Source organism: Eutrema salsugineum, unplaced genomic scaffold (genome assembly GCF_000478725.1).
Source record: "Eutrema salsugineum unplaced genomic scaffold, Eutsalg1_0 scaffold_13, whole genome shotgun sequence".
Taxonomy (NCBI): Eukaryota; Viridiplantae; Streptophyta; class Magnoliopsida; order Brassicales; family Brassicaceae; genus Eutrema; species Eutrema salsugineum.
Genome location: NW_006256885.1, coordinates 2367884 through 2389259, shown reverse-complemented (window position 1 = coordinate 2389259; position 21376 = coordinate 2367884). Strand labels below are relative to the sequence as shown.

At 35.8% G+C, this 21376-nt stretch overlaps 6 protein-coding genes and 1 non-coding gene across 7 annotated transcripts; 5 read left to right on the top strand and 2 right to left on the bottom strand.

Moving 5' to 3' along the window:
- Positions 1 to 458: 458 nt before the first annotated feature.
- LOC18024238 (tubulin alpha-2 chain) lies at positions 459 to 2697 on the top strand. Its single transcript, XM_006406410.2, has 4 exons — positions 459 to 675; positions 1055 to 1289; positions 1394 to 1764; positions 1854 to 2697. Exons 1-4 carry the CDS (start codon positions 583 to 585, stop codon positions 2505 to 2507), a joined length of 1353 nt encoding a protein of 450 aa, XP_006406473.1. The 5' UTR covers positions 459 to 582; the 3' UTR covers positions 2508 to 2697.
- A 1532-nt stretch (positions 2698 to 4229) lies between these two features.
- Positions 4230 to 5767, top strand: LOC18024237 (agamous-like MADS-box protein AGL62). The gene is made up of 2 exons (XM_006406409.1): positions 4230 to 4553; positions 5240 to 5767. The coding sequence occupies exons 1-2, from the start codon at positions 4230 to 4232 to the stop codon at positions 5765 to 5767; spliced, it is 852 nt and encodes a 283-aa protein (XP_006406472.1).
- A 2580-nt stretch (positions 5768 to 8347) lies between these two features.
- Positions 8348 to 10329, top strand: LOC18024236. The gene is made up of 2 exons (XM_006406408.2): positions 8348 to 9194; positions 9330 to 10329. The coding sequence occupies exons 1-2, from the start codon at positions 8488 to 8490 to the stop codon at positions 10105 to 10107; spliced, it is 1485 nt and encodes a 494-aa protein (XP_006406471.1). The 5' UTR covers positions 8348 to 8487; the 3' UTR covers positions 10108 to 10329.
- Positions 10330 to 10385: 56 nt separating this feature from the next.
- LOC18024235 (pathogenesis-related protein 1) lies at positions 10386 to 10883 on the bottom strand. The gene has a single exon (XM_006406407.1). It carries the CDS (start codon positions 10881 to 10883, stop codon positions 10386 to 10388), a length of 498 nt encoding a protein of 165 aa, XP_006406470.1.
- Positions 10884 to 11810: 927 nt separating this feature from the next.
- Positions 11811 to 11890, top strand: TRNAL-UAG. Its single transcript has one exon. It is a non-coding gene; the product is annotated as a tRNA-Leu (tRNA).
- A 635-nt stretch (positions 11891 to 12525) lies between these two features.
- LOC18024234 (receptor-like protein kinase HAIKU2) lies at positions 12526 to 15695 on the top strand. The gene is made up of 2 exons (XM_006406406.1): positions 12526 to 15118; positions 15304 to 15695. The coding sequence occupies exons 1-2, from the start codon at positions 12526 to 12528 to the stop codon at positions 15693 to 15695; spliced, it is 2985 nt and encodes a 994-aa protein (XP_006406469.1).
- Positions 15696 to 17009: 1314 nt separating this feature from the next.
- LOC18025367 (methionine aminotransferase BCAT4) lies at positions 17010 to 19564 on the bottom strand. Its single transcript, XM_006406404.2, has 9 exons — positions 19407 to 19564; positions 19148 to 19325; positions 18535 to 18711; positions 18293 to 18424; positions 18114 to 18209; positions 17902 to 18018; positions 17713 to 17808; positions 17503 to 17615; positions 17010 to 17375 (listed from the first exon to the last, which is right to left on the bottom strand). Exons 1-9 carry the CDS (start codon positions 19436 to 19438, stop codon positions 17246 to 17248), a joined length of 1071 nt encoding a protein of 356 aa, XP_006406467.1. The 5' UTR covers positions 19439 to 19564; the 3' UTR covers positions 17010 to 17245.
- Between the last annotated feature and the right edge of the window lie 1812 nt (positions 19565 to 21376).

Below are 21376 nucleotides of genomic sequence, written 5' to 3'. Positions count from 1 at the left end.
AATACTGTTTATAAATAGTATTCTTCAAAATCAAACCAATTATTTTATCAAACCAAAGTCATAAATCTTTGGAAATCGTCCAAATTAGATGTATTACTAGTTTGGTTTAATTGGTCATAATTATCTAACCGAGTAAAACCACATTCTGAATTGACTTAATTTGTTTCAGTTTCTATAACTCGGTTAACCTTGTTTTGCCTCTTTGAAATTTCAAACCGTAGTAAATCTCATCCTCCCCGGAATTCTTGCGATATGCTTTTCAAAAATTAACGGTATTGAAGCGCCATACCAAAAAATGGCATAGGCGGCAAATTTTAAAATTAGAAAAAAAACACAGCTCATAAGCGTTACAAGCTCGTGGTTGGCAGTGGTCCAATTGTTTCCTTACACGTGTCAACCACGACCCGTCACCTAAATATGGGTTCGTGTATAAAAACCCGTTAAACACCACCCGTTTCGAAACCTAGATATCGCCCAGATCTAGATCTATTTTCTTTAAGGAGTGCGTCTTGATCAACGCCTCCGTTTTTCTCTGCAAATCCTTGTCGTTAGCTTCTACCTTCCTCTTCGATTTTAGCGAAAATGAGGGAATGCATTTCGATCCACATTGGTCAGGCTGGTATCCAGGTCGGAAATGCCTGTTGGGAGCTTTACTGCCTTGAACATGGCATCCAGGTTCGTCTCTTCCTCTCTCTCTCTCTTTCCCTCTCTTCGTCTACACGTATCGCTTTAGATCTGCGTTATATTCTCCTGTTGTGACCGGAATCGCTCTCTAATTCCTTCAGATCTGAGGTTTTCGTACTGCATCTCGCTAGATCTTCTAATTATCTACCCGTTCTCTGATCTGATCTGTAGTTTTTCGATGTTTGCTTTATCAGTTTTAGAAAATGGATCTACGATAATCTGTCATTTGGATATATCTATAAAATGTAGAGTTGGACCTCGTCTCTCTCGTAATCATTTGATGAATTAGAACTCTGTGTTAGATCTGTCATTGTTAAACCTGTATTTGCAAATGTACTGATGGGATGTTTTGTAATCTGGAATTTTACAGCCTGATGGTCAAATGCCGAGTGACAAAACCGTTGGCGGAGGTGACGATGCTTTCAACACCTTCTTCAGTGAGACCGGTGCAGGGAAACACGTTCCTCGTGCTGTCTTCGTTGATCTTGAGCCCACTGTGATCGACGAGGTCAGAACCGGTACTTACCGTCAGCTTTTCCACCCTGAGCAACTCATCAGCGGCAAAGAGGATGCGGCTAACAACTTCGCCCGTGGGCATTACACCAGTAAATACTCTTCTCTTGTTCATTGGTATCATCAACTTTTGATCACATTATTTAAGCCGATTTAGTGTTATTGACTGTGAATTGCTTCTTAATCTTTGTCGCAGTTGGGAAGGAGATTGTTGATCTCTGTCTAGACCGTATCAGGAAGCTCGCTGACAACTGCACAGGTCTCCAAGGGTTCCTTGTTTTCAACGCTGTTGGAGGAGGAACTGGGTCTGGTCTTGGATCTCTGCTCCTTGAGCGTCTCTCTGTGGACTATGGAAAGAAATCCAAGCTTGGATTCACTGTTTACCCTTCACCACAAGTTTCAACATCTGTCGTTGAGCCATACAACAGTGTTCTTTCAACCCACTCACTTTTGGAACACACCGATGTTTCGATCCTCCTCGACAACGAAGCTATCTATGACATCTGCAGACGCTCCCTCAGCATTGAGAGGCCTACCTACACCAATCTCAATCGCCTTGTCTCTCAGGTATATGTTTATATCCCACCTTCCCCTGGCATGCTTTATATGTTCCTTGTATAATTCCTTATGCGTTTTCTGTTGCTATAATGGTTCAGGTGATCTCTTCCTTGACTGCCTCTCTGAGGTTTGATGGTGCTCTGAACGTTGATGTCACTGAGTTCCAGACTAACTTGGTTCCATACCCAAGAATTCACTTCATGCTTTCCTCATACGCTCCAGTCATCTCTGCTGAGAAAGCTTTCCACGAGCAACTCTCTGTTGCCGAGATCACCAACAGCGCTTTTGAGCCTGCTTCCATGATGGCCAAGTGTGACCCTCGCCATGGTAAGTACATGGCTTGCTGCCTGATGTACCGAGGTGATGTCGTCCCTAAAGATGTGAATGCTGCTGTTGGCACCATCAAGACCAAACGCACAATCCAGTTTGTTGACTGGTGCCCAACTGGGTTCAAGTGTGGTATCAACTACCAGCCACCAACTGTGGTTCCTGGTGGTGATCTGGCCAAGGTGCAGAGAGCTGTGTGCATGATCTCGAACTCGACCAGTGTCGCTGAGGTGTTCTCTCGCATTGACCACAAGTTTGACCTGATGTATGCGAAGCGTGCGTTTGTGCACTGGTACGTTGGTGAGGGTATGGAGGAAGGAGAGTTCTCTGAAGCTCGTGAGGATCTTGCTGCTTTGGAGAAAGACTATGAGGAGGTTGGTGCTGAGGGAGGTGATGATGAAGACGATGAAGGTGAGGAATACTAAGCGGCGGACTTCGTTGTTGTTTTGGGTTGTTGTCGTGTGGTGTTGTTTTTTACTCTGTGGTTTGAAAGGCTCGAAACTCTCTCGTACCGAGTCCTAGTTTGCCTATCCGTCTGGTTTTTCTGTTTTTTGATTTGTCATAATCGGTGTTGAACTTTGTGTGGTATCAATCTATCGTTGCTCTTCTATTCTACTCGTCTCTGTCAACAAATCAATAGGTGAAAACTTCATTTCATACTATTGGTTAAGCAGGTCATAATTAAGAATATTATAAAGACCAAAACATTAGTCTATTAAAAGAAATTAAGTTCGCGCTACTTGACGCAAATTAATTGGGACCAAATTGGGAAAATAGGTACGGACAATACGAGTATACAACACAACATGTCTTAAATTCGAGTTAGGAACTGACACATCCATGAACTTCAACATTTCACACCCTCTCTATCCACATTACTAACCTTCTACTTTGCCACACCGTACCATGAATGGATATGACTAGGCAAAGCGCAACCGGTTTTGAAACTCTCCATCAAAAAATCAAAAATCATGAGACATTGTGTTAAAAGCAATCCAATACAAAGTTTTGCTCAAGGATACTCTATAACACGTGCAAACTAAATACAAATTTACGGGCTTCAAATTCTTACGATTTCCTCGCATTGCATCCTAACTCAGTGATGGTATCTTATAAGGGGTTATATTCCATGTGATCAACGGCAAAGATCTTGTAGTAACTGTCGTCGGATCTGCTATTGTATTGTCGTATGCCACTGAAACGCGAATCACCACTGTATTTTGATCCATCTAGTCTGTCTTAACCGCGGGTTGCAACACAGCCACCCGATTCCAACTGGCACAAACCAATAACTCGTCACCATATTGATGAAACTAATCGAGATCTTTTGATATTATAAATAGTATTTTTGACATGAAAATGTTTAATGTATCTCAATGAATTACTACTCTAATGAAACCATTTTTTATTTTATATATATATATATATATATATAATAAATTAGCCTAAGCTATGTGTATACGCATTTTATATTTTATAACTCGTAGGTGAAAAAAAAAACTGAAATTAAAAAAAAAACTGGAAAAAAACTGATTAACCGTGAAAAAAATATTAAACGGTCATTGGAAAAATATTTAAGTTTTTCTATTTCTTTTTCAAATAATGTTTTCTTTTATTATTTAACTATTTTAATATTTATATTTTAAAAATATTTACAAATTGATTGTAGATTTTAATAGGATTATAAATTTTTTCAATTTTTTAGTTTTTAATTAACGAAACGATGCAATGACAAAAAAAAAAATTAACGAAACGATGCAATGTCCGATGAAAATTTTTTTATAACTTTTTCTTTTTTAATAACTGGTATGTAGTTGACCAAAAAAGTTGTTTTGTTTTAACCCCAAATTTCTAAGACACGATTCTGTATTTCTGTTTGCAATACAATGCATGCATTCCAAAGATTTTGATACATTGTAACAAATGAAATAACATACCTAATTTGATAGAGTATAAGATTATAATTCGTTTCTAAAGTGGTAACAAATAAATTATAATATAAAATAAAAATATATTAAATAAAATAAATTTATTTAGATACTATTCAAAATAATAACTGTCAGTATTGAATTTCAACTATAAATACCAGACAATCTTTCGTCTGTTAACACAAAATAATATAGTTCTCTTTAAAAAGATTCATAAAAATGGCGAGAAAAAACAAAGGTCGTCAAAAGATAGAGATGGTGAAAATGAAAAACGAAAATAACCTTCAAGTTACTTTCTCGAAAAGAAGATCTGGTCTTTTTAAAAAGGCTAGTGAACTTTGTACACTTTGTGGTGCGGAAATCGCTCTTATTGTGTTTTCACCTGGTCGGAAAGTCTTTTCTTTTGGTCATCCAAATGTTGGTCATGTAATTGATCGCTTCTTAAACCATAATCCACCTCATCTTCATCAACAAACCAATATGCAACTTAATGAAATCCGTCGAAACGTGGTTATACGAGATCTCAACGATCAGCTCACTGAGGTAAATTTTACATCTTCACATTCTTTGTTATAATTAAAATTTTAAACGAACTCATTTCTCGGATTATACTCAAATATGTTTTTGTTTACATTGAATAGCAGTGGTGGATCTAGAAAAAAATTTAGTTAAGAGCATAAGTTTATAAGTAAAAAAAAAATTAGGGGCAATTTTTTTTACCACTAAATTAAAATTATTGTAATTGAATTTTCCTAAATAATTTAAAAAAAAATAAAAAAAAAGTAAGGGCACTTGACTTCATTCCTCCTTTACTACATCCGCCTCCGTTGTTGAATAGTGTACATAATAATTTTTTGCTGAAGTAATATAACTTATAACAGAAATAGTTTATTTTGTCTCCATTTATTAGAATAATGCTCAAGATTTATCCTTTGTAAGATTTCTTCGGTCGATTTGGACTTCAGAATTGCTTTATATAATCTCATTTTGTTAAGAAAAAAAAAAGCTTGGAATATGTCTAAGAGATTATATATGTTCAAACGCGTAAAAAAAAAAGTTGTGAAATTTTTAAATGACGAAACTGATATAAAATAAAGTATATAGGTATATTTATGTAGTGAAATTTCTAGTAGTATATGGCTATTAATTAATTTCTTCAGAAAGTCTTTTCTAAAATGTTGTATGTATGTTTAATAATTAATAAAACTACACAAAAAAATCATTTACAGGTGACAGAACAGCTGGAAGTGGAGAAAAAGAGAAACGAAGACTTGAAGAAAAGGAGAAAAGAGAGTAAAATGCCTGAGAACTGGTGGGAAGAACCCATAGAAAGAATGAACTTGACTCAACTCAATGCATTCAAATGTGGTCTGGAAAATTTGAGAAAATCAGTGACAGCTGAAGCCTCCAAGTATCTTCAAGCAACGGTTCCTCATCATAACTTCTATGCTGGAAGTTCTAGTAATGCTGCTTTTGGTGATGATGGTAACATGATCAACACTCATTTGGATCTTTTTAACCATCGAAGAATGGTGAGCATGAACACATTCAATTGCAATCACAACATGATGATTGTTCCTGTTCCTGATCATCATACTACAGCACCGTTTCCAAGTAATGGTGATAATAATGTTCCTCAAGGGTTCGCTCCGGAAGACAATCAAAACCAGAATCAATATTGTTTTAAGCAAGAAAACATTTCTGAATGTGACCACCATCCTGATCATCCTCCTCACTTTGGACATGGTTACCATTAAATTTGTTGCTGTTGTTGTTGCAGATTCGGTTTTATATTTAAACAGAGTGTTTTAAGTTTTTATTTATTTACTTTGTGTTTTTGTTTTGTTGTTATTTTATACATTTGAGATGTCGTTACTTGATGAACACATTGCTTTTGTTTCTTTTGTTTTGTTGTTGTTATTTAGTATTTCAGCTGTTTTAGCAATCTATATAATGAACTCTCATTTTTCTTCAACTTCTGTTATGAACTAAATAAGTTCTATAGATCCTTTTTACACTCCGCTGCAACTTTATGTCTGCTGTAACACATTAACTAACCGTTTGGGTTGGGTGTGTTCAAATAAATAAACAAAAACACAATATAAAATCATGAATAATATGATTCGGAATTATCAATCATAATGCCTCAGAGGAAAACTAAAAACAACCTAAATGTGGTATCAGAAAAAGAATGTTATTAAACAACAACAAAAAAAAAGCCTATCGGGCTTTCATAGATAGGTAAGGTGGTTTTTCTGGGGACATGTAAACATTTTAGTGCGCTTTATTAGAATGTCTAAGCCCAAGCTCATGATTAAAAAGAATTGAAAGGTTAAATACTTCTTAAAACAAAACTTCAACTCCCCCTACTTTTATACTTATTTTGACAGAAAAAAAATCCATAAGTTTTACTTGATTTGTATGCTTAGTTATAAATTATGAACAAAATTAAATACTACTGAGTTAGAAACAGGAATTTATAATTTAGTTATGCAACTGTAACCATGATTATGTTACTATCCTAATTTAAGTTGATTTTAAACATGATGTGTGAGTTATATATAAAGGAAAACTTTATAGCTACATAATTTAAAGTAAACGAAAGTTTTGTGTTAAGGTTGAACATAAATATGAATTATTTGTTGGTATTTACAAATTTGCTACAGATAAGCTTATAATGGGTCTTTGAAAAGAACAAGAAAAAAAAGACTAACTTACTTTGTCAACAGTAAAAGTATTATTAGATTAAGCATTTAACCCCAAAAAAATGAAAATAAGGAAACTAATATGAATATATTACTATTTGTTAGGTATCTGAAATCTCTGATGATTTAACTTCTACGCATGTGTCATTGATGCATTAAGAAATGGAAAGTTGGACTAGTATTATACAACCATGATATAAATTTGATGATATCGATAATAAGGTACATTTTAAAATTTAAACTAATCAATAAAATAAATAAAATAATCTCTGGTTCTATGTGGCCATACAGCTGCGACTCGACAGTCTCCTCAAGATCCTCTCTGTAGTACAGATTGGTCTTCTTACCTTACTTAACTTTTTTTTTTCTATCTGTCAAACTTGTAAATTATCACTCAACGGTTGATAAAAAAACCCCATGAATTAAATAACAACGTAGATTTAAATATAAAGTAATGAAACCATAGTACCATACGTGGGGGAACAGAGCAAAACGACGGAAGTTAATGCAGGAAACGACAACAGTAGGAAAAGCTTTTAAATCTTTTGTTTGATTATATTCTTCAGTCACACTAATTATTTAGTTAGAAGATAAAAAAAGAAATTTAATTTAGATTGATTATATATTTGTATAGTAAGTAGTATTATATTAGCAAGTGAAGATGATGCCAACTAAATACCTTCGTGCTCCACTTTGGGGCCAGCTCATTCTCCTCTCGAAGTGGTGAACAGAGAGACAAATAAAAAGATTGCGTAAGGGAGGATGCACTGTAGCTAATCTCGACCCCACCTGCGATCCAATGGCAGCGATTAACCTCTTGCGTCCACGGTTTTGTCCAATTATTATTGGTTTAATGTTTAGTAGTACCATTTTCCATACCGGTTCAAAATCATTTTCAATTATCAAAATAAATATTTTTCATCCTTGTCCCATAATATTATAGATGAACACAAGACAGTACACACTATATCCTTGCCCCATATTATTTGTTTTTTTTTTTTTTGCTTTACTACTAATCGTTTCTTTTTTGGATGAAAATTTGAATAAATGTTTTGTTTACTAGTGAAATATTTTCTGGTTTTAATGTTAAGATATGTATAGATCATTTCCACTGTTACTTCCTTAACGGTGGTACAAATTCCGGTAAAGGCATTTTACCAAAAAAAAAAAAATCTGGTAAAGCAAATTGATTTTTGCACTGACTGCATCAATCACACAGCTAACATTTATACAAAAAACTAAACAATGTTTGTACACTTCCAGTAAATAAAAATAAACAGAGAAAGATATCTTTCCTTTCTTCGGTTCAAAAATATTCAGGATAGGTAACAAATAAAACAAACAATTCAAAAAAGGAAACAAATAGGAAAAACATATTCTTAAAACGCTTGAAAAGTAAAAAAAAAAAAAAGACGCAATTAATAAATTAAAAAAAATAACTCTGCCTATCTGGAATATGATAGGCGTGGAAGAGTAAGCTCACTGTTTTCGCTTTGACCCCACAGAATCTGTAGTTTTGTGTAACGAAATGTATTAATTTCATTTAATAGTAATTATTATTATATATACATTCCCCAGCTATTTTCCAGCCTGTGTTTCTCTTTCAATTCTTTCCATTTTAATACCTTCTTCTCCTTTCTTCCACACTCCATATCTTCTTCATTCAACATCTTTCTCTCTCAAAAACCTTAAAAACCAGTGTGTGTTTGCTTCGCTTGCTAATTACTATCTCTCTAAATCGATCTAAGCGTTGAGAATCCAATCTCAAGTCAATGGATCCGTGCTCTTTCGTACGGATCATAGTCGGAAATTTGGCGGTTAGGTTCCCGGCGTCTTCTTCTTCATCGGAGCCTTCTGTTTCCGGAGTCCATCCTTCCTCCGTATCGACTCCTAACTGCTACTGCAAAATCAGATTCAAGAGCTTTCCTCGCCAAGTCGTTTCCGTCCCGGTTATGTACCGATCGGAATCTGATCAGTCCGAGACTCGTTGCTCCGGTAACATCTCCACCGTCGCTGCTTGCTTCAGTCTAAGCAAAACTCAGATCGAGGCTTCCCTGAAGAAACCTAAGTGGAGTGTCCTCTCCGTCGAGGCTTACTCTCGCGGGAACAGCGACGGCGGCGACGGCGTCAGCGGCGCGTCGTGCGGTCTCGCTTTGGCGAGCGAGAAATTGCTCGGTCGATTCGAGGTTTCGCTTGATTTGAAATCGGCGGAGACGAAGACTTGTTTGGCTCACAACGGCTGGGTCGCTTTAGGGTCTAAGAAAGGAGGGAAATCGAGGAGGAATAAAGCTGGATCCGATCCGGAGCTCCACGTTAGTTTACGGGTTGAACCCGACCCGAGATTCGTTTTTCAGTTCGACGGCGAGCCAGAGTGTAGCCCTCAGGTTTTCCAAGTTCAAGGAAACACAAAACAAGCCGTCTTCACTTGCAAATTCGGCTCCAGAAACTCCAGCTCCGTCGATCGGAATCTTATTCACAGGTCAGTTTAAAACCTTTCTTCTTCTTCACTCTCCGATTAGAAAATAAGAAGCATTGCCTCTTTTTATATATTATTTGCTTGTTTAACAAAACTTAGGATCTTGTTAATTGATTAGTTTATGATTCAATTCTACAGTTCTTCGATGATGTCTGAGTTAATCTCAACGAGAAGTTGCATATCGTCGATGAAATCGGAAAAGGAACAACCGTCGAAAGAGAGAAAAGGTTGGTCAATAACAGTCCACGATCTCTCCGGGTCACCCGTGGCGATGGCTTCAATGGTCACACCTTTCGTGCCGTCTCCAGGTTCGAACCGCGTGACACGATCGAGTCCCGGAGCTTGGCTCATTCTCCGACCCGACGGTTGCACGTGGAAGCCATGGGGAAGGTTAGAGGCATGGCGTGAAACCGGTTACTCCGACTCACTCGGTTACCGTTTCGAGCTTTTCCAAGACGGAATCGCCACGGCGGTTTCCGCATCGTCGTCGATCAGTTTGAAAAATGGCGGGAGTTTCGCTATCGATGTCACCGGCGGGACCACCACGGCGGCGTCTACGCCGACAACGAGTCCTCAAGGAAGCTGGGATCTCGGATCCGGGTCTAGTTCCGGGTCGAGACCCGCATCGAGGCCAGGATCAGGATCCGGGTCGGATTTCGGATATCTTTTGCCGCAGCATCCGTCGGCGGCGGCGGCGCAGAACAGAGGATTCGTGATGTCGGCTACGGTGGAAGGAGTGGGAAAACGGAGTAAACCGGAGGTAGAAGTGGGAGTGACGCACGTGACATGCACGGAGGATGCAGCAGCGCACGTGGCGTTGGCTGCGGCGGTGGATCTGAGTTTGGACGCTTGCAGGCTGTTTTCTCATAAGCTAAGGAAAGAGCTGAGACAGCAAAGCCAGCTTGGTGTCGTTTGACGTGTTTCGCTTTGTCGTTTTACTAATTCGTGAGTTGTCTTCCACTCACAAATTTTTTCTTTCTCCTTTCCAAAAAATGTTTTTGAATTTTCTATTTGTTTTTTAAGGTAGCGTTAGGAAATTAGCCAGCCAATTTTTTGAGAGGTGGATGTCATCATTATTATATAACTGTTTATATCATTTTGTACAGCTAAGAAATGACAGAAACAACTTCTTATCTCATTATCCCTTCTATACTCCTCATAATGAACTATAATTTCTATATCATTAAAAAAAACTTAGTATGGTTTTACTCCAATGTAATTACCCGGAGGATCATAGTTGCATGTAATAAAAGTACCACCACTGTTACACACGACTTTAGCACATCCTAACCGAAGAGTGTTTTGCCAAACAACTTGTGTGTAGTGTAGACACGTGCCACCGTTTGGATCATTACACGTGTTGCTATTGTAGTCGTAGTACTTTTTCTCGTCGATCCACATTTCCGAAGCATCCTCAGCCGACATATCTCCACTACTCCACGCTATGTTCTCACCGAAAGGTCCATTCGAATGGACCATTGCACAATCACTGATCCTCTGATTCGCGTAGCTCGAGGCATAAGCAGCCACCTCATCGTCCCAAACCAATGGGCTTAGCCCAACCTCGTTCCGGGCTTCGTTGTGGGCCTCTAAGAAATCTTGTTTCCAGTCTTCGGCTAGAGAAGGAACAGTCAAGCTATAGGAAATAGCAATTGCAAAGAGAAATAAGATGTTGGTTTTGAGTAGAGACATTGTTTGGTTATGGTCATTAAAGGTTGATTACGTGATGGTGATAAGGCTTATTAGTTATTAAGAGTATTTATATTTCAAATTTTGGAATAGTTAACAACTTTGGATTGTATTTGTTACAGAATGGTCATTAAAACTTGATTCTGTTATTTGTTTACCAAAATTAAAAGAGGACCGTAATAACGTACTCTATATATAAAATAGACAACTAGTCAACCTTACATTCTGTTCTTCGTATTCATTGGATTTTGCTATTTTGGGTGTATGAATGTTTGTACACGTCTCTCTCGATAACGATTAAAATTTTGGAATCTTCTTTTCCCTTATTTTGGAAAATGATCACAAAAATAAAATTTAGTTGGCAACTAGAAAAAAAAATCATTTTTGAATCTTTAAAAATAATGGAGCGAAGAACGATATGAATTTTATTTAAAGTGTATCCAACAAATATGATTCATCTAAGTGTTACTAAAGGAAAAAGTTTATGATAATTGACCAACCGATGGTGGTCGTAGATGAAGTATTCACTATGGGGTTGGAAGACATGGTTTGTTAACTGATAACTTAATCATATATACTAGCAATCTAGCACAACTGTTGCGTCATGATTCGACACTCCGAGAATTAATCATATAATTTAAAATATATGACTTTCTGGTACATATATGAGATTGCTATAATATAATAATTTTCAAACTATCTATGACTATGATGATCATATTTTCAAGTAATTTAGAATTTATGATTATTGTATAACTAATCTGATTAAGTTTCAAGATAAAAACAAGTTCAAAAACCAAAGAGGGAAAGCTTGACATAAAGCACCTTTAGACATTGTTGGGTTGCTTTTCAAAAAAAAAAAAGACATGGTGGGTTTCTTTAGACAATCAAAGAAAGCTATCTACAATATAAATAGGCTTTGATCGCAAAGACAGTTTGGCCGAGTGGTCTAAGGCGCCAGATTTAGGCTCTGGTCCGAAAGGGCGTGGGTTCAAATCCCACAGCTGTCAATTGTTTTTTCTTTTTTTCTTCACTTTTTCTTATTTAGATTCTTTAGTTCACAAGAAGAAGTATTCTTCAATTTCCTCATTGACGGTCGTATAGAGTATTTTTCTTCCTTCCTTAGATAGTAGCTGCCTAAACAGAATCGACTAGAGCAAAGTATTTGGAAATAAATTGAAAAAATATCAAAATGAAGAAAGAGTGGTGAATGAATGAGAATATACATGAGAAAGAACTAGAAAGTCAATGAATAATTAAGGACTAAAGGGGAATAGTATAATTCGAAAAATCATACTATATGTAGGTGTAACGTAAGGTATTGGTGCATGAATGTATAAAATATGTTTTTTGAAACAGAAAATTGCATTAATTTCCTGTTTTATATACACACGACACGAATCAGCGAGCGCATATTATTTACATATAATTAATCCGATTAAGATAAAAAAATAATAATAATAGAAAAAAACAAAGAGGGAAAGCATGACATAGAGCACCTTTCAAATGTTTTCCATATTTGAATATAAGAGATACAAACCGCCTTACTTATACTTTCTTTCTTCACTTGCATCAAATAACAACAACGAGTCACCACTCACCACCGTTTATTTTATTTTATTTTAAAATTCCGGCGAAGAGTATAATGTTCCGGCGACTACTTATCCTTCGCCTTCTCTTTTTACTTCCCGTCGTTTCATCAAAGTCCAATCATAAAAGAGAAGTCGAGAATCTTCTCAAGTTGAAATCCGTATTTGCAAAAACAGAATCAAACGACGTTTTCTCCACCTGGACTAATCACCAGAACTCGGCTTGTGAATTCGCCGGAATCGTCTGCAACTCCATCGGAAACGTCGTCGAGATCAACCTAGGAAGCCGGAGTTTGATCAACGGAGACGACGACAGTAGCTCCGATCTTCCTTTCGATTCAATCTGCGATTTGAAGTTTCTGGAGAAGCTTGTTCTTGGAAACAACTTCTTGCGTGGCCGGATTCTTAAGAGTCTAAGTAACTGTAATCGCCTGAGATACTTAGACCTCGGAATCAACAATTTCTCCGGCGAGTTTCCGACGATCGATTCATTGCGTTTTCTCGAGTTCTTGAGCCTAAACGCCTCTGGAATCTCCGGGAAGTTTCCATGGAATTCTCTGAAACGCCTGAAGAGATTGAGTTTCTTAAGCGTCGGAGATAACCATTTCGAACCGCATCCATTTCCCGGAGAGATTCTCAATCTCACCGCCTTGAATTGGATTTATCTGAGTAACAGCAGCATCTCCGGTAAGATTCCGGAGGGAATCAAGAATCTTGTTCGTCTACAAAATCTTGAGCTCTCTGATAACGAAATCTCCGGCGAGATTCCGAAAGGGATAGTTCATCTCAGAAAACTTAAGCAGCTTGAGATTTACAACAATTACTTGAGCGGTAAGTTACCATTAGGGTTTGGGAATTTGACGAATTTGAGGAGCTTCGACGCTTCCAACAACTTGTTAGATGGTGATTTGTCAGAGCTCAGGTCTTTAAAGAGCCTTGTTTCTCTTGGATTGTTCGAAAATCGACTAACCGGTGAGATCCCAAAAGAGTTTGGAGATTTCAAATGTTTAGCTGCTCTGTCTCTTTACAGAAACCAGCTCACGGGGAAGCTTCCGGAGAAACTCGGATCTTGGACAGGTTTTCATTACATAGACGTGTCTGAAAACTTCTTGGAAGGTCAGATTCCTTCAGATATGTGCAAGAAAGGAGCAATGACGCATCTTCTGATGTTACAAAACAGATTCACAGGACAATTCCCAGAGAGCTATGCTAAATGTAAGACTCTGATTCGTATTCGTGTAAGCAATAATTCTCTTTCTGGTGTGGTTCCTCCTGGGATTTGGGGTTTACCTAATCTCCACTTTCTTGATTTTGCTTCAAACCGTTTTGAAGGAACTCTCACTGATGATATTGGTTTTGCCAAGTCTCTTGGCTCTTTAGATTTGAGCAGAAATTGGTTTTCAGGTTCTCTACCGTCTCAGATCTCTGGAGCTACCTCGCTAGTGTCTGTTAATATTCGTATGAATAAGTTTTCCGGGCAAATCCCTGACTCTTTCGGAAAATTCAAGGAGCTTGTGAGTCTTTATCTTGACCAGAATAATCTATCTGGTGCTATACCAGAGTCACTAAGCCTGTGCACATCTCTGGCTGATCTAAACCTCGCTGGTAATTCACTCTCTGGTAACATCCCTGAAAGTTTTGGATCTTTAAAGTTGCTGAATTCTCTGAATCTGTCAAGAAACAAACTATCAGGAACGATTCCGGTTGGTTTATCGTCTCTTAAGCTGAGCTTACTTGACTTATCCGGCAACGAATTAACCGGTTCTGTTCCTGAACCACTCAAAACCGGAAGCTTTGAAGGAAATTCAGGGCTATGCAGCTCAGAGATCGCATATCTTCAGCCATGTCTATGTGGAAAACCTCTCGGCCACGAGGGGAAAGCAAAACACTTGTCTAAATTGGAGATCTGTTCCATCGTTGCTGTGGTATTCGCTTTGTTTCTTCTATTCTGTAACGTGATCTTCAAGATAAACCGAGATAGGTCAAGTCGAACGGCTCAAAAGAAGAACAACTGGGTACTGAGCTCTTTCCGGTTACTAAACTTGAATGAAATGGAAATAATCGATGAGATCAAGTCAGAGAATCTCATAGGCAGAGGTGGTCAACGGAATGTGTACAGAGTAACCCTAAAAAACGGCGAAACACTAGCCGTTAAACACATATGGGGACGAGAGATTTGCAACGAAAGCTTCAGAAGCTCAACAGGAATGTTAAGCGCCAGAAACAACAACAACAACAATAACAAAGAGTTCGAGGCAGAAGTTGCAACATTAAGCAATGTAAAACACATAAACGTTGTGAAGTTGTTCTGCAGCATAACGAGTGAAGACAGCAAGTTGCTTGTGTATGAGTTTATGCCTAATGGAAGCTTGTGGGAACAGCTACACGAGCGTCGTGGTGAGCAAGAGATTGGATGGCGTGTGAGACAAGCTATAGCTTTAGGAGCTGCTAGAGGGTTAGCGTATCTACACCATGGGTTAGATCGGCCTGTGATACATCGTGACGTGAAGTCCAGCAATATATTGCTTGATGAAGAATGGAGACCGAGGATTGCTGATTTTGGACTGGCTAAAATCATTCAGCCTGATTCTGTTCAACAAGATTTCTCTGCTCCACTCGTTAAAGGAACTCTCGGTTACATTGCCCCTGGTAAGTTCGGATCTTCTAGTGTCTTTTATCATACTATCCGAGTTTTACAACCTTTTAAAGTTTCTTCCTACCATTAGGTCAACTTATCTTCAAATTGCTTGCTTCTCAAGCAATCATTTCCTTGCATTTCAAACTACATGTTTCTAACTTCTCTCAATTGCAAATCATTTCGTTGTTGTTCTCAGAATGTGCATACACTACAAACGTGAGCGAAAAGAGCGACGTATACAGCTTCGGTGTGGTGCTAATGGAGTTGGTGACGGGGAAGAAACCAGTGGAAGCAGAGTTCGGCGAGAACAGAGATATCGTCATGTGGGTTTGGAGCAGGAGCAAGGAGATGAACAGAGAGAGGATGATGGAATTAGTAGATCCGATTATAGAAGATGAATACAAGAAGGATGCTCTTAGAGTGTTGACCATTGCTTTGATATGTACGAACAAGTCTCCACAGGTTAGACCGTTTATGAAATCAGTGGTTTCCATGCTGGAGAAAACAGAGCCTTCTTGCAACAACAACAACAATGGAGAAGCAAGTTACGTTGTGAGTGATAGTGATGAGATTACTGAAGTTTTGTAGCTGATCATAGAATGAACAATCCAAATAAGGGTGACTTCTTGTAAATCGGGTTTACCTCCATGAATATCAAAATATTCCAATAGTTTAAGAGAGAATTGCTTTTATAATGTCAATTGAATTAGTATTTGTTCCCTTAATGTTTTCTATTTTTTTATCACTTTTTGACATAGTTACCCTTTTAAATCAGTTATGGCAATTATAATTAAAAATTAATTCGAAAATATATTTTAAAAAATTCGAAAATACCTAAAAAGGAATTAAAAATATATTTGGATATCATTTATGGAAAAAAAATATTTTTAAAATTTGTTCTACGCTTGGTAGAATGCCTGTATAATGTTTTACGTTCACGTAAAATCACATTTCTATAGTTCTTCACATATTTTATCAGCATGTAGAAGTCGTTTTTTATAAGTTTTTATAAATTTTACCAATTGGTAGATTATAAGTTTTACTGGATAGAACATCTTCTACCTGTTGGTAGAATACATCTTCTACCTGTTGGTAGAATACATCTTCTACCTGTTAGACTAGGTTCTACGTTATTATAGAACGATTCTTCTACCTATTGATTTCATTTTACATTAATGTATAATACATCTTCTACCAAAATCTGAGAAAATTTAGGAAAATTAGTTAACTCCCAGATCAAAAAAATTTCGAAAATCTTTTATTTATTTTTTAAAAAAATTTCACATTTTTAATCAGTTTTTAACGTTTTTTTTTCTTTTTTTTGGCTGTCATCGTTCTCTTCTTTTTTTTTCACTTTGATATAACAGATTTTTTTTTTATAAGTTTACATATATTCTGCTTCAAACATGCTACATATCTATGTGATTTGTGGTTTATGGAAATCAATTGAGAATTTCTAAACCCTAGAATCGAAACTAAATGAAAATACTGAAAGAAAAAGTGAAGAATACGACTAGGCGGAGTAGGAGACAAAACAAAGAAGTTTTTATTTACTGGCAATTATTTTTCCGGTGACTGTAATTGGAGAAAAAGAAGATGAAGACACCATGAAGAAAAAGTATCAGGGTTTTTGAGAGTTTTTTATGCTTTTGTAGAAAAATATTTTTTTAATTAATAAAACATTTTTAAAAAAATAATTAATTTATTAATTCGTAATTAAAGGGTATAACTGGATTAAATTTCAATTAAACATTAAAAAGACAAATTTTATTTAGAAAATATTAAGGGGACAAATGCTAATTCAATTGACATTATAAAAAGAATTCTCCTTTTAATGACCTATGGGTCAGGACCAACAAAAAGGCAACAGACTAAAGCCACAAATTGAATACATGAAAGGGCTACACAAAGGCTAACGATAATTCAGCCATATGAGTTTTATTTAATTTATAATATTTTCTTTGTCTTTTACTTTATAATAATAAACTTACATAATGTTACCAACTTACCAACAACTTTTGAAAAATACATCACAACGACAATGACATATTACGATTAACACAAAGATACGAGAGAGACATCTTCAGATGTTTCTTAACTTCTGTTTATATAATTTGTCAAATTACAGGTTCAAAGTTTCAACCCTGGTGGGACCGGTCAATCTCCACCGTCCATCCCTTCGTATCCTCGACCCGACCCATCTGGATATCCGTTAACGTCGCAAAGAGCTTTGCAGCCAATGATTTTTCCCCTGTTTTGAAACTAGACCTGTACGTGTTGAATATAATATACACCAAATTCTTTAGTCAAAACTTTTATGAAAATATATATGCTCTTTTTCTTATACTTAACAATTTGTTTGAAAAGAAAGATTTGACATGGAATAAAAGATTACTTTTTGTCTTTGAATGTTACGGACGCAATAGTTGTCACAATTGCAGCAGTGCCAGTGCAGAAAACTTCTTCCGAGTCGAGAAGATCCTCAACGGGAATAACACGTTCCTCAACCTATCAAGAATAAGAATCCAACGGAATCTTTAGATATTGACAAACTTGGATCAACCTAATATATAAGTTTTATCATATGATTTCGAAATATTCAAACCTTGTAGCCGAAATCACGAGTTAATTCGATAATACTTTTTCGTGTGACACCAGGCAAAATAGTTCCTGAAATTTGTGGAGTCGACACGACATTTCCCTGTATACAATAATACAAATCGCACTGATCTTAGTATTCTTCACACTTCACTACTCAAAACGTCTATATATATATATATATATAATTATTTACCTTGACTATGAAAATGTTAGAAGCGAAAAGCTCTTCCACGTTTTTGCCAGTTGCAGCATCCAAAAACAAAACATCAGAGAAACCCTGTGCTTTCGCCTCTGCCAATGTTTTCCAAACCTTCAACAAGAAAAACATCCATTAATTACATTAGTAAACTAAAACATAGCTATACTAATATTAAAAGTTGATGTATTTTTGTTTTCAAAACTTACAGGACAATAGTTTGTGATACTCTTCACACCACCGGTTCCACTTGGGAAAGCGCGACGAACTTTATCTTCAATTTTCAGGTTCAAACCCGAGTTATCCTATACCAAAACCAAAATAAATAAATAAGAAAATCAAGAAGGTGTACTCACTCAAGAAATGATGTTGAGAAGAACATACTCACCTTGTGATAACGTCCAACGGGACAGGCAAACACTAGGAAGGTGTACTCAGGAACTGGAAATGAGCCAAGTATAGGACCACTCCCAAACAAGATTGGTCTGATATACAATGTTCCTTTCCCCGGAGGAGGAATCTATATATATATATATACAAAAATAAAATAAACCATTCAATATTTTTTAAGTTCTATTATAGCCCCTGAAGAATTAATGCATAGAATTAAAGGATATAATATATTCGTACCCATTTCTTGTTGGCAAGAACAACTTGTTTGATGGCGGAGACGAATTGATCGACCGAAGGATAAGGCATACAAAGCCTGTCGGCTCCAGCTTGAAGGCGGAGACCGTTTTGGTCTGGTCGGAATATAATAATCCGGCCATCTTCTGTCCTGTAAGCCTTTAGCCCTTCATATAAACCCTATTCATACCCAATTAAACGACAAATATTTCAGACTGCTTTGCTTCCCCATGCAATATCACTTAATCCGGCATCAAATAATTTATTTGTTCATATAATTTTATATATGGGGCTGTTAGACTATTTAGTTTGTTATACATATATATATGTTTATAATTCAAATATCTTATAGTAATTAATATTTGATCAAACAATTTACTTTAGAATTATTTATGCTGCATAAATCTATAAAATTAATAAATTTATAGGAGTATCATCATATCAATACTTTAAAGTTACTTCGTTTGATTTCTATATTATGATCTTTTCAAAGTTTCACAAGTCTAATAGCTCATATTTATATGCATGCAATGTTAAAACGATCTTAGTTATAAATATGATGATGGTTAATTTTTTTTTGTAGTTAATGTAAGATCTCTATCAATTAATAACAAACCTGGCCATAATGAAGAACTGCAGCGCAAGGGCTGATATGGAAATCGGCAAAAGGAACAATACTTCCCTCTTGGAAATTCTCTCCATGTTTGCACTTTGCAACATACATATTGTCCGTACGAACGAACCCGAATCCTAAATCTTCCCACTTCACATTTGCGTATTTCTCATCTGGAACACTGTAAACGAAATATTCATCAATTCATCATCGCTCACAGATCATACTATCAGACTACTCTAATTGTTGCAATATATTTTACCTTGTAGTAAGAGGTTGCGCAGAAGGAGCCATAGATTTGATGCTTGATCGTCGAGTTGCTTTTGTGTAAGAAACTTGAGTTGTCTATAAAGCTTTGGACTGCTTCTCTTTATATAATAGTTTTATTTTCTTAAAATAATAACAAACTTAAACGAAAATAAACAGAACATTTATCAAAAATAAAAATAAATATAATCTCTTTTATCCATTTTTTTCAAGCAATTAACTTTGATCCCTTTATTCTACTCTATATATATATATCAATAATATTTTTTTTTGTTTCTTTGATTGACCGTGAACCCGCTGGAAACAAAAGAAAATACGAATAGGTTTCCTTTTCCTTCTTGTCACAGAATAATAGGTTTCAAATGTACAGTTATAATAGATATATATATTGTTATATAACATATTTGGTAATTTTTAATCGAAAGCTATCTGTAATAAAAAATAAGTACCTCAGTGATCAAATTAAATTTATACATGTCCAATGATTTTTTCTTATTTACGTTTACGTTTATAATTTAGCTCTATAAGTTTCTTGATAAATTTGGGTCGTTTATTTCACCAGCTTTTTAAAATATTTTTTTTTTTCTGTTTGGAGCTCTAGTTAGATCACATCAATATCACAGAATAATCATCACGTGGAGAAAACATTAGTTTCTCGTATTTAACAAAAAGAAAAAACCTTCGTTTCTCGTCACGTGGAGAAAATCGTCAAGCTTTCAAATTTTCTTTTTAATTATTATTATTTTGAGGATATGGCTGAAAGAAAGATAGTGTTTAAAATGTGAATGTGCTCTTAGGTAGGTGAAGGTTAATGGGCAGGAGGGTAGGTCAAATGAGTATTAGTGATGGTTAAAAAGAATTAAAACATCGAAATTTTAAGCTGTAGATAACTTCTTTAACGAAATATAATCTAATTTTATTTCAGTATATCATTAAGCTACTTATGATTCAAAAAGCATTTTTCTACTCAAAATGTTAGCAGATTACCCATATATATATACATATATATATATATATATATATACTTTTCAGGTTGAATCAAATATATCAGTAAAAGCATATAAATCCACTGATCCACATGCATTATTTTTCATATTCATAAAGACTTTAATTTATTTTTCATACTATACGGCTGTTTTACATTTTTCTTTTGTCAAAAAGATATGCATTCTCCAACTTAAAAAGGGACTAAAAACCCAAAAAAAGATACTAAAAAATGAAATAATGGTAAAATATTACATTTTACCTTTTTAGTTTAAGGAAAAAAATATTACATTACACTCTGTAAATTTTTCAATTAGTCTGATATTATCAGCTGAAACCCTCCTGGTATAAGAAACATGATAGCATGTCTGGGAAAAGTTACATTTTGAGTTATTAATTAAAAAACAATCTTTAGGTTTTTGGTTAATTGTTTCTCTTTTGGAAGTTTTCTAAAACTTCATGCATTCACCACGTGATATCGTCCTTCGATGAAACGAAGAACTGGGTGTTTAGCCAAAAAAAAGAAAAAGAAAAGAAGTACTGGGTCTCTCAATTCATAGCACCACTAATTTGCCTTGATGAAATAAGTACTGGGGTCTTGATGCATTCACGGGCTATTGTCCCTAACGATTGGAACAAATATATGAATTTTCTATATAATTTTAATTTTATACATCCACAGATGGTAGAGAACCATATATCCTTGAAAGTCTTATATTAAAAGAATAAATTATACTTCTAAAATTATTTATATATCAACCAAATGACCAATACCACACACCTAATTGACCGAGGTCTTCTGACCCCTTTAAACTCCGATATAGCAAGGATCCAATACAACTTTTGATGATTTTTTATTTCTTCTAGAATTCCACCCTATCGTTACATTTCTCTTTTTTCAAGGAAAAAAACTGGATAGAGAGATTAAGAGCTACACATCTACGTATCTCTTGCACGCATCTACATATCTTTTTAAAGATA

Excerpts from the sequence above, each read along its gene's own strand:
- LOC18024238 (XM_006406410.2), top strand. The coding sequence starts at position 583 with ATGAGGGAATGCATTTCGATCCACATTGGTCAGGCTGGTATCCAGGTC. Across the intron at positions 1,290-1,393 it reads CGCCCGTGGGCATTACACCA|TTGGGAAGGAGATTGTTGAT; the intron begins GTAAATACTCTT and ends TCTTTGTCGCAG. Across the intron at positions 1,765-1,853 it reads TCAATCGCCTTGTCTCTCAG|GTGATCTCTTCCTTGACTGC; the intron begins GTATATGTTTAT and ends ATAATGGTTCAG.
- LOC18024237 (XM_006406409.1), top strand. The coding sequence starts at position 4,230 with ATGGCGAGAAAAAACAAAGGTCGTCAAAAGATAGAGATGGTGAAAATG. Across the intron at positions 4,554-5,239 it reads TCAACGATCAGCTCACTGAG|GTGACAGAACAGCTGGAAGT; the intron begins GTAAATTTTACA and ends AATCATTTACAG.
- LOC18024236 (XM_006406408.2), top strand. The coding sequence starts at position 8,488 with ATGGATCCGTGCTCTTTCGTACGGATCATAGTCGGAAATTTGGCGGTT. Across the intron at positions 9,195-9,329 it reads GATCGGAATCTTATTCACAG|TTCTTCGATGATGTCTGAGT; the intron begins GTCAGTTTAAAA and ends TCAATTCTACAG.
- LOC18024235 (XM_006406407.1), bottom strand. The coding sequence starts at position 10,883 with ATGTCTCTACTCAAAACCAACATCTTATTTCTCTTTGCAATTGCTATT.
- LOC18024234 (XM_006406406.1), top strand. The coding sequence starts at position 12,526 with ATGTTCCGGCGACTACTTATCCTTCGCCTTCTCTTTTTACTTCCCGTC. Across the intron at positions 15,119-15,303 it reads TCTCGGTTACATTGCCCCTG|AATGTGCATACACTACAAAC; the intron begins GTAAGTTCGGAT and ends TGTTGTTCTCAG.
- LOC18025367 (XM_006406404.2), bottom strand. The coding sequence starts at position 19,438 with ATGGCTCCTTCTGCGCAACCTCTTACTACAAG. Across the intron at positions 19,326-19,406 it reads GCGCAACCTCTTACTACAAG|TGTTCCAGATGAGAAATACG; the intron begins GTAAAATATATT and ends TTTCGTTTACAG. Across the intron at positions 18,712-19,147 it reads CAGTTCTTCATTATGGCCAG|GGTTTATATGAAGGGCTAAA; the intron begins GTTTGTTATTAA and ends GGGTATGAATAG.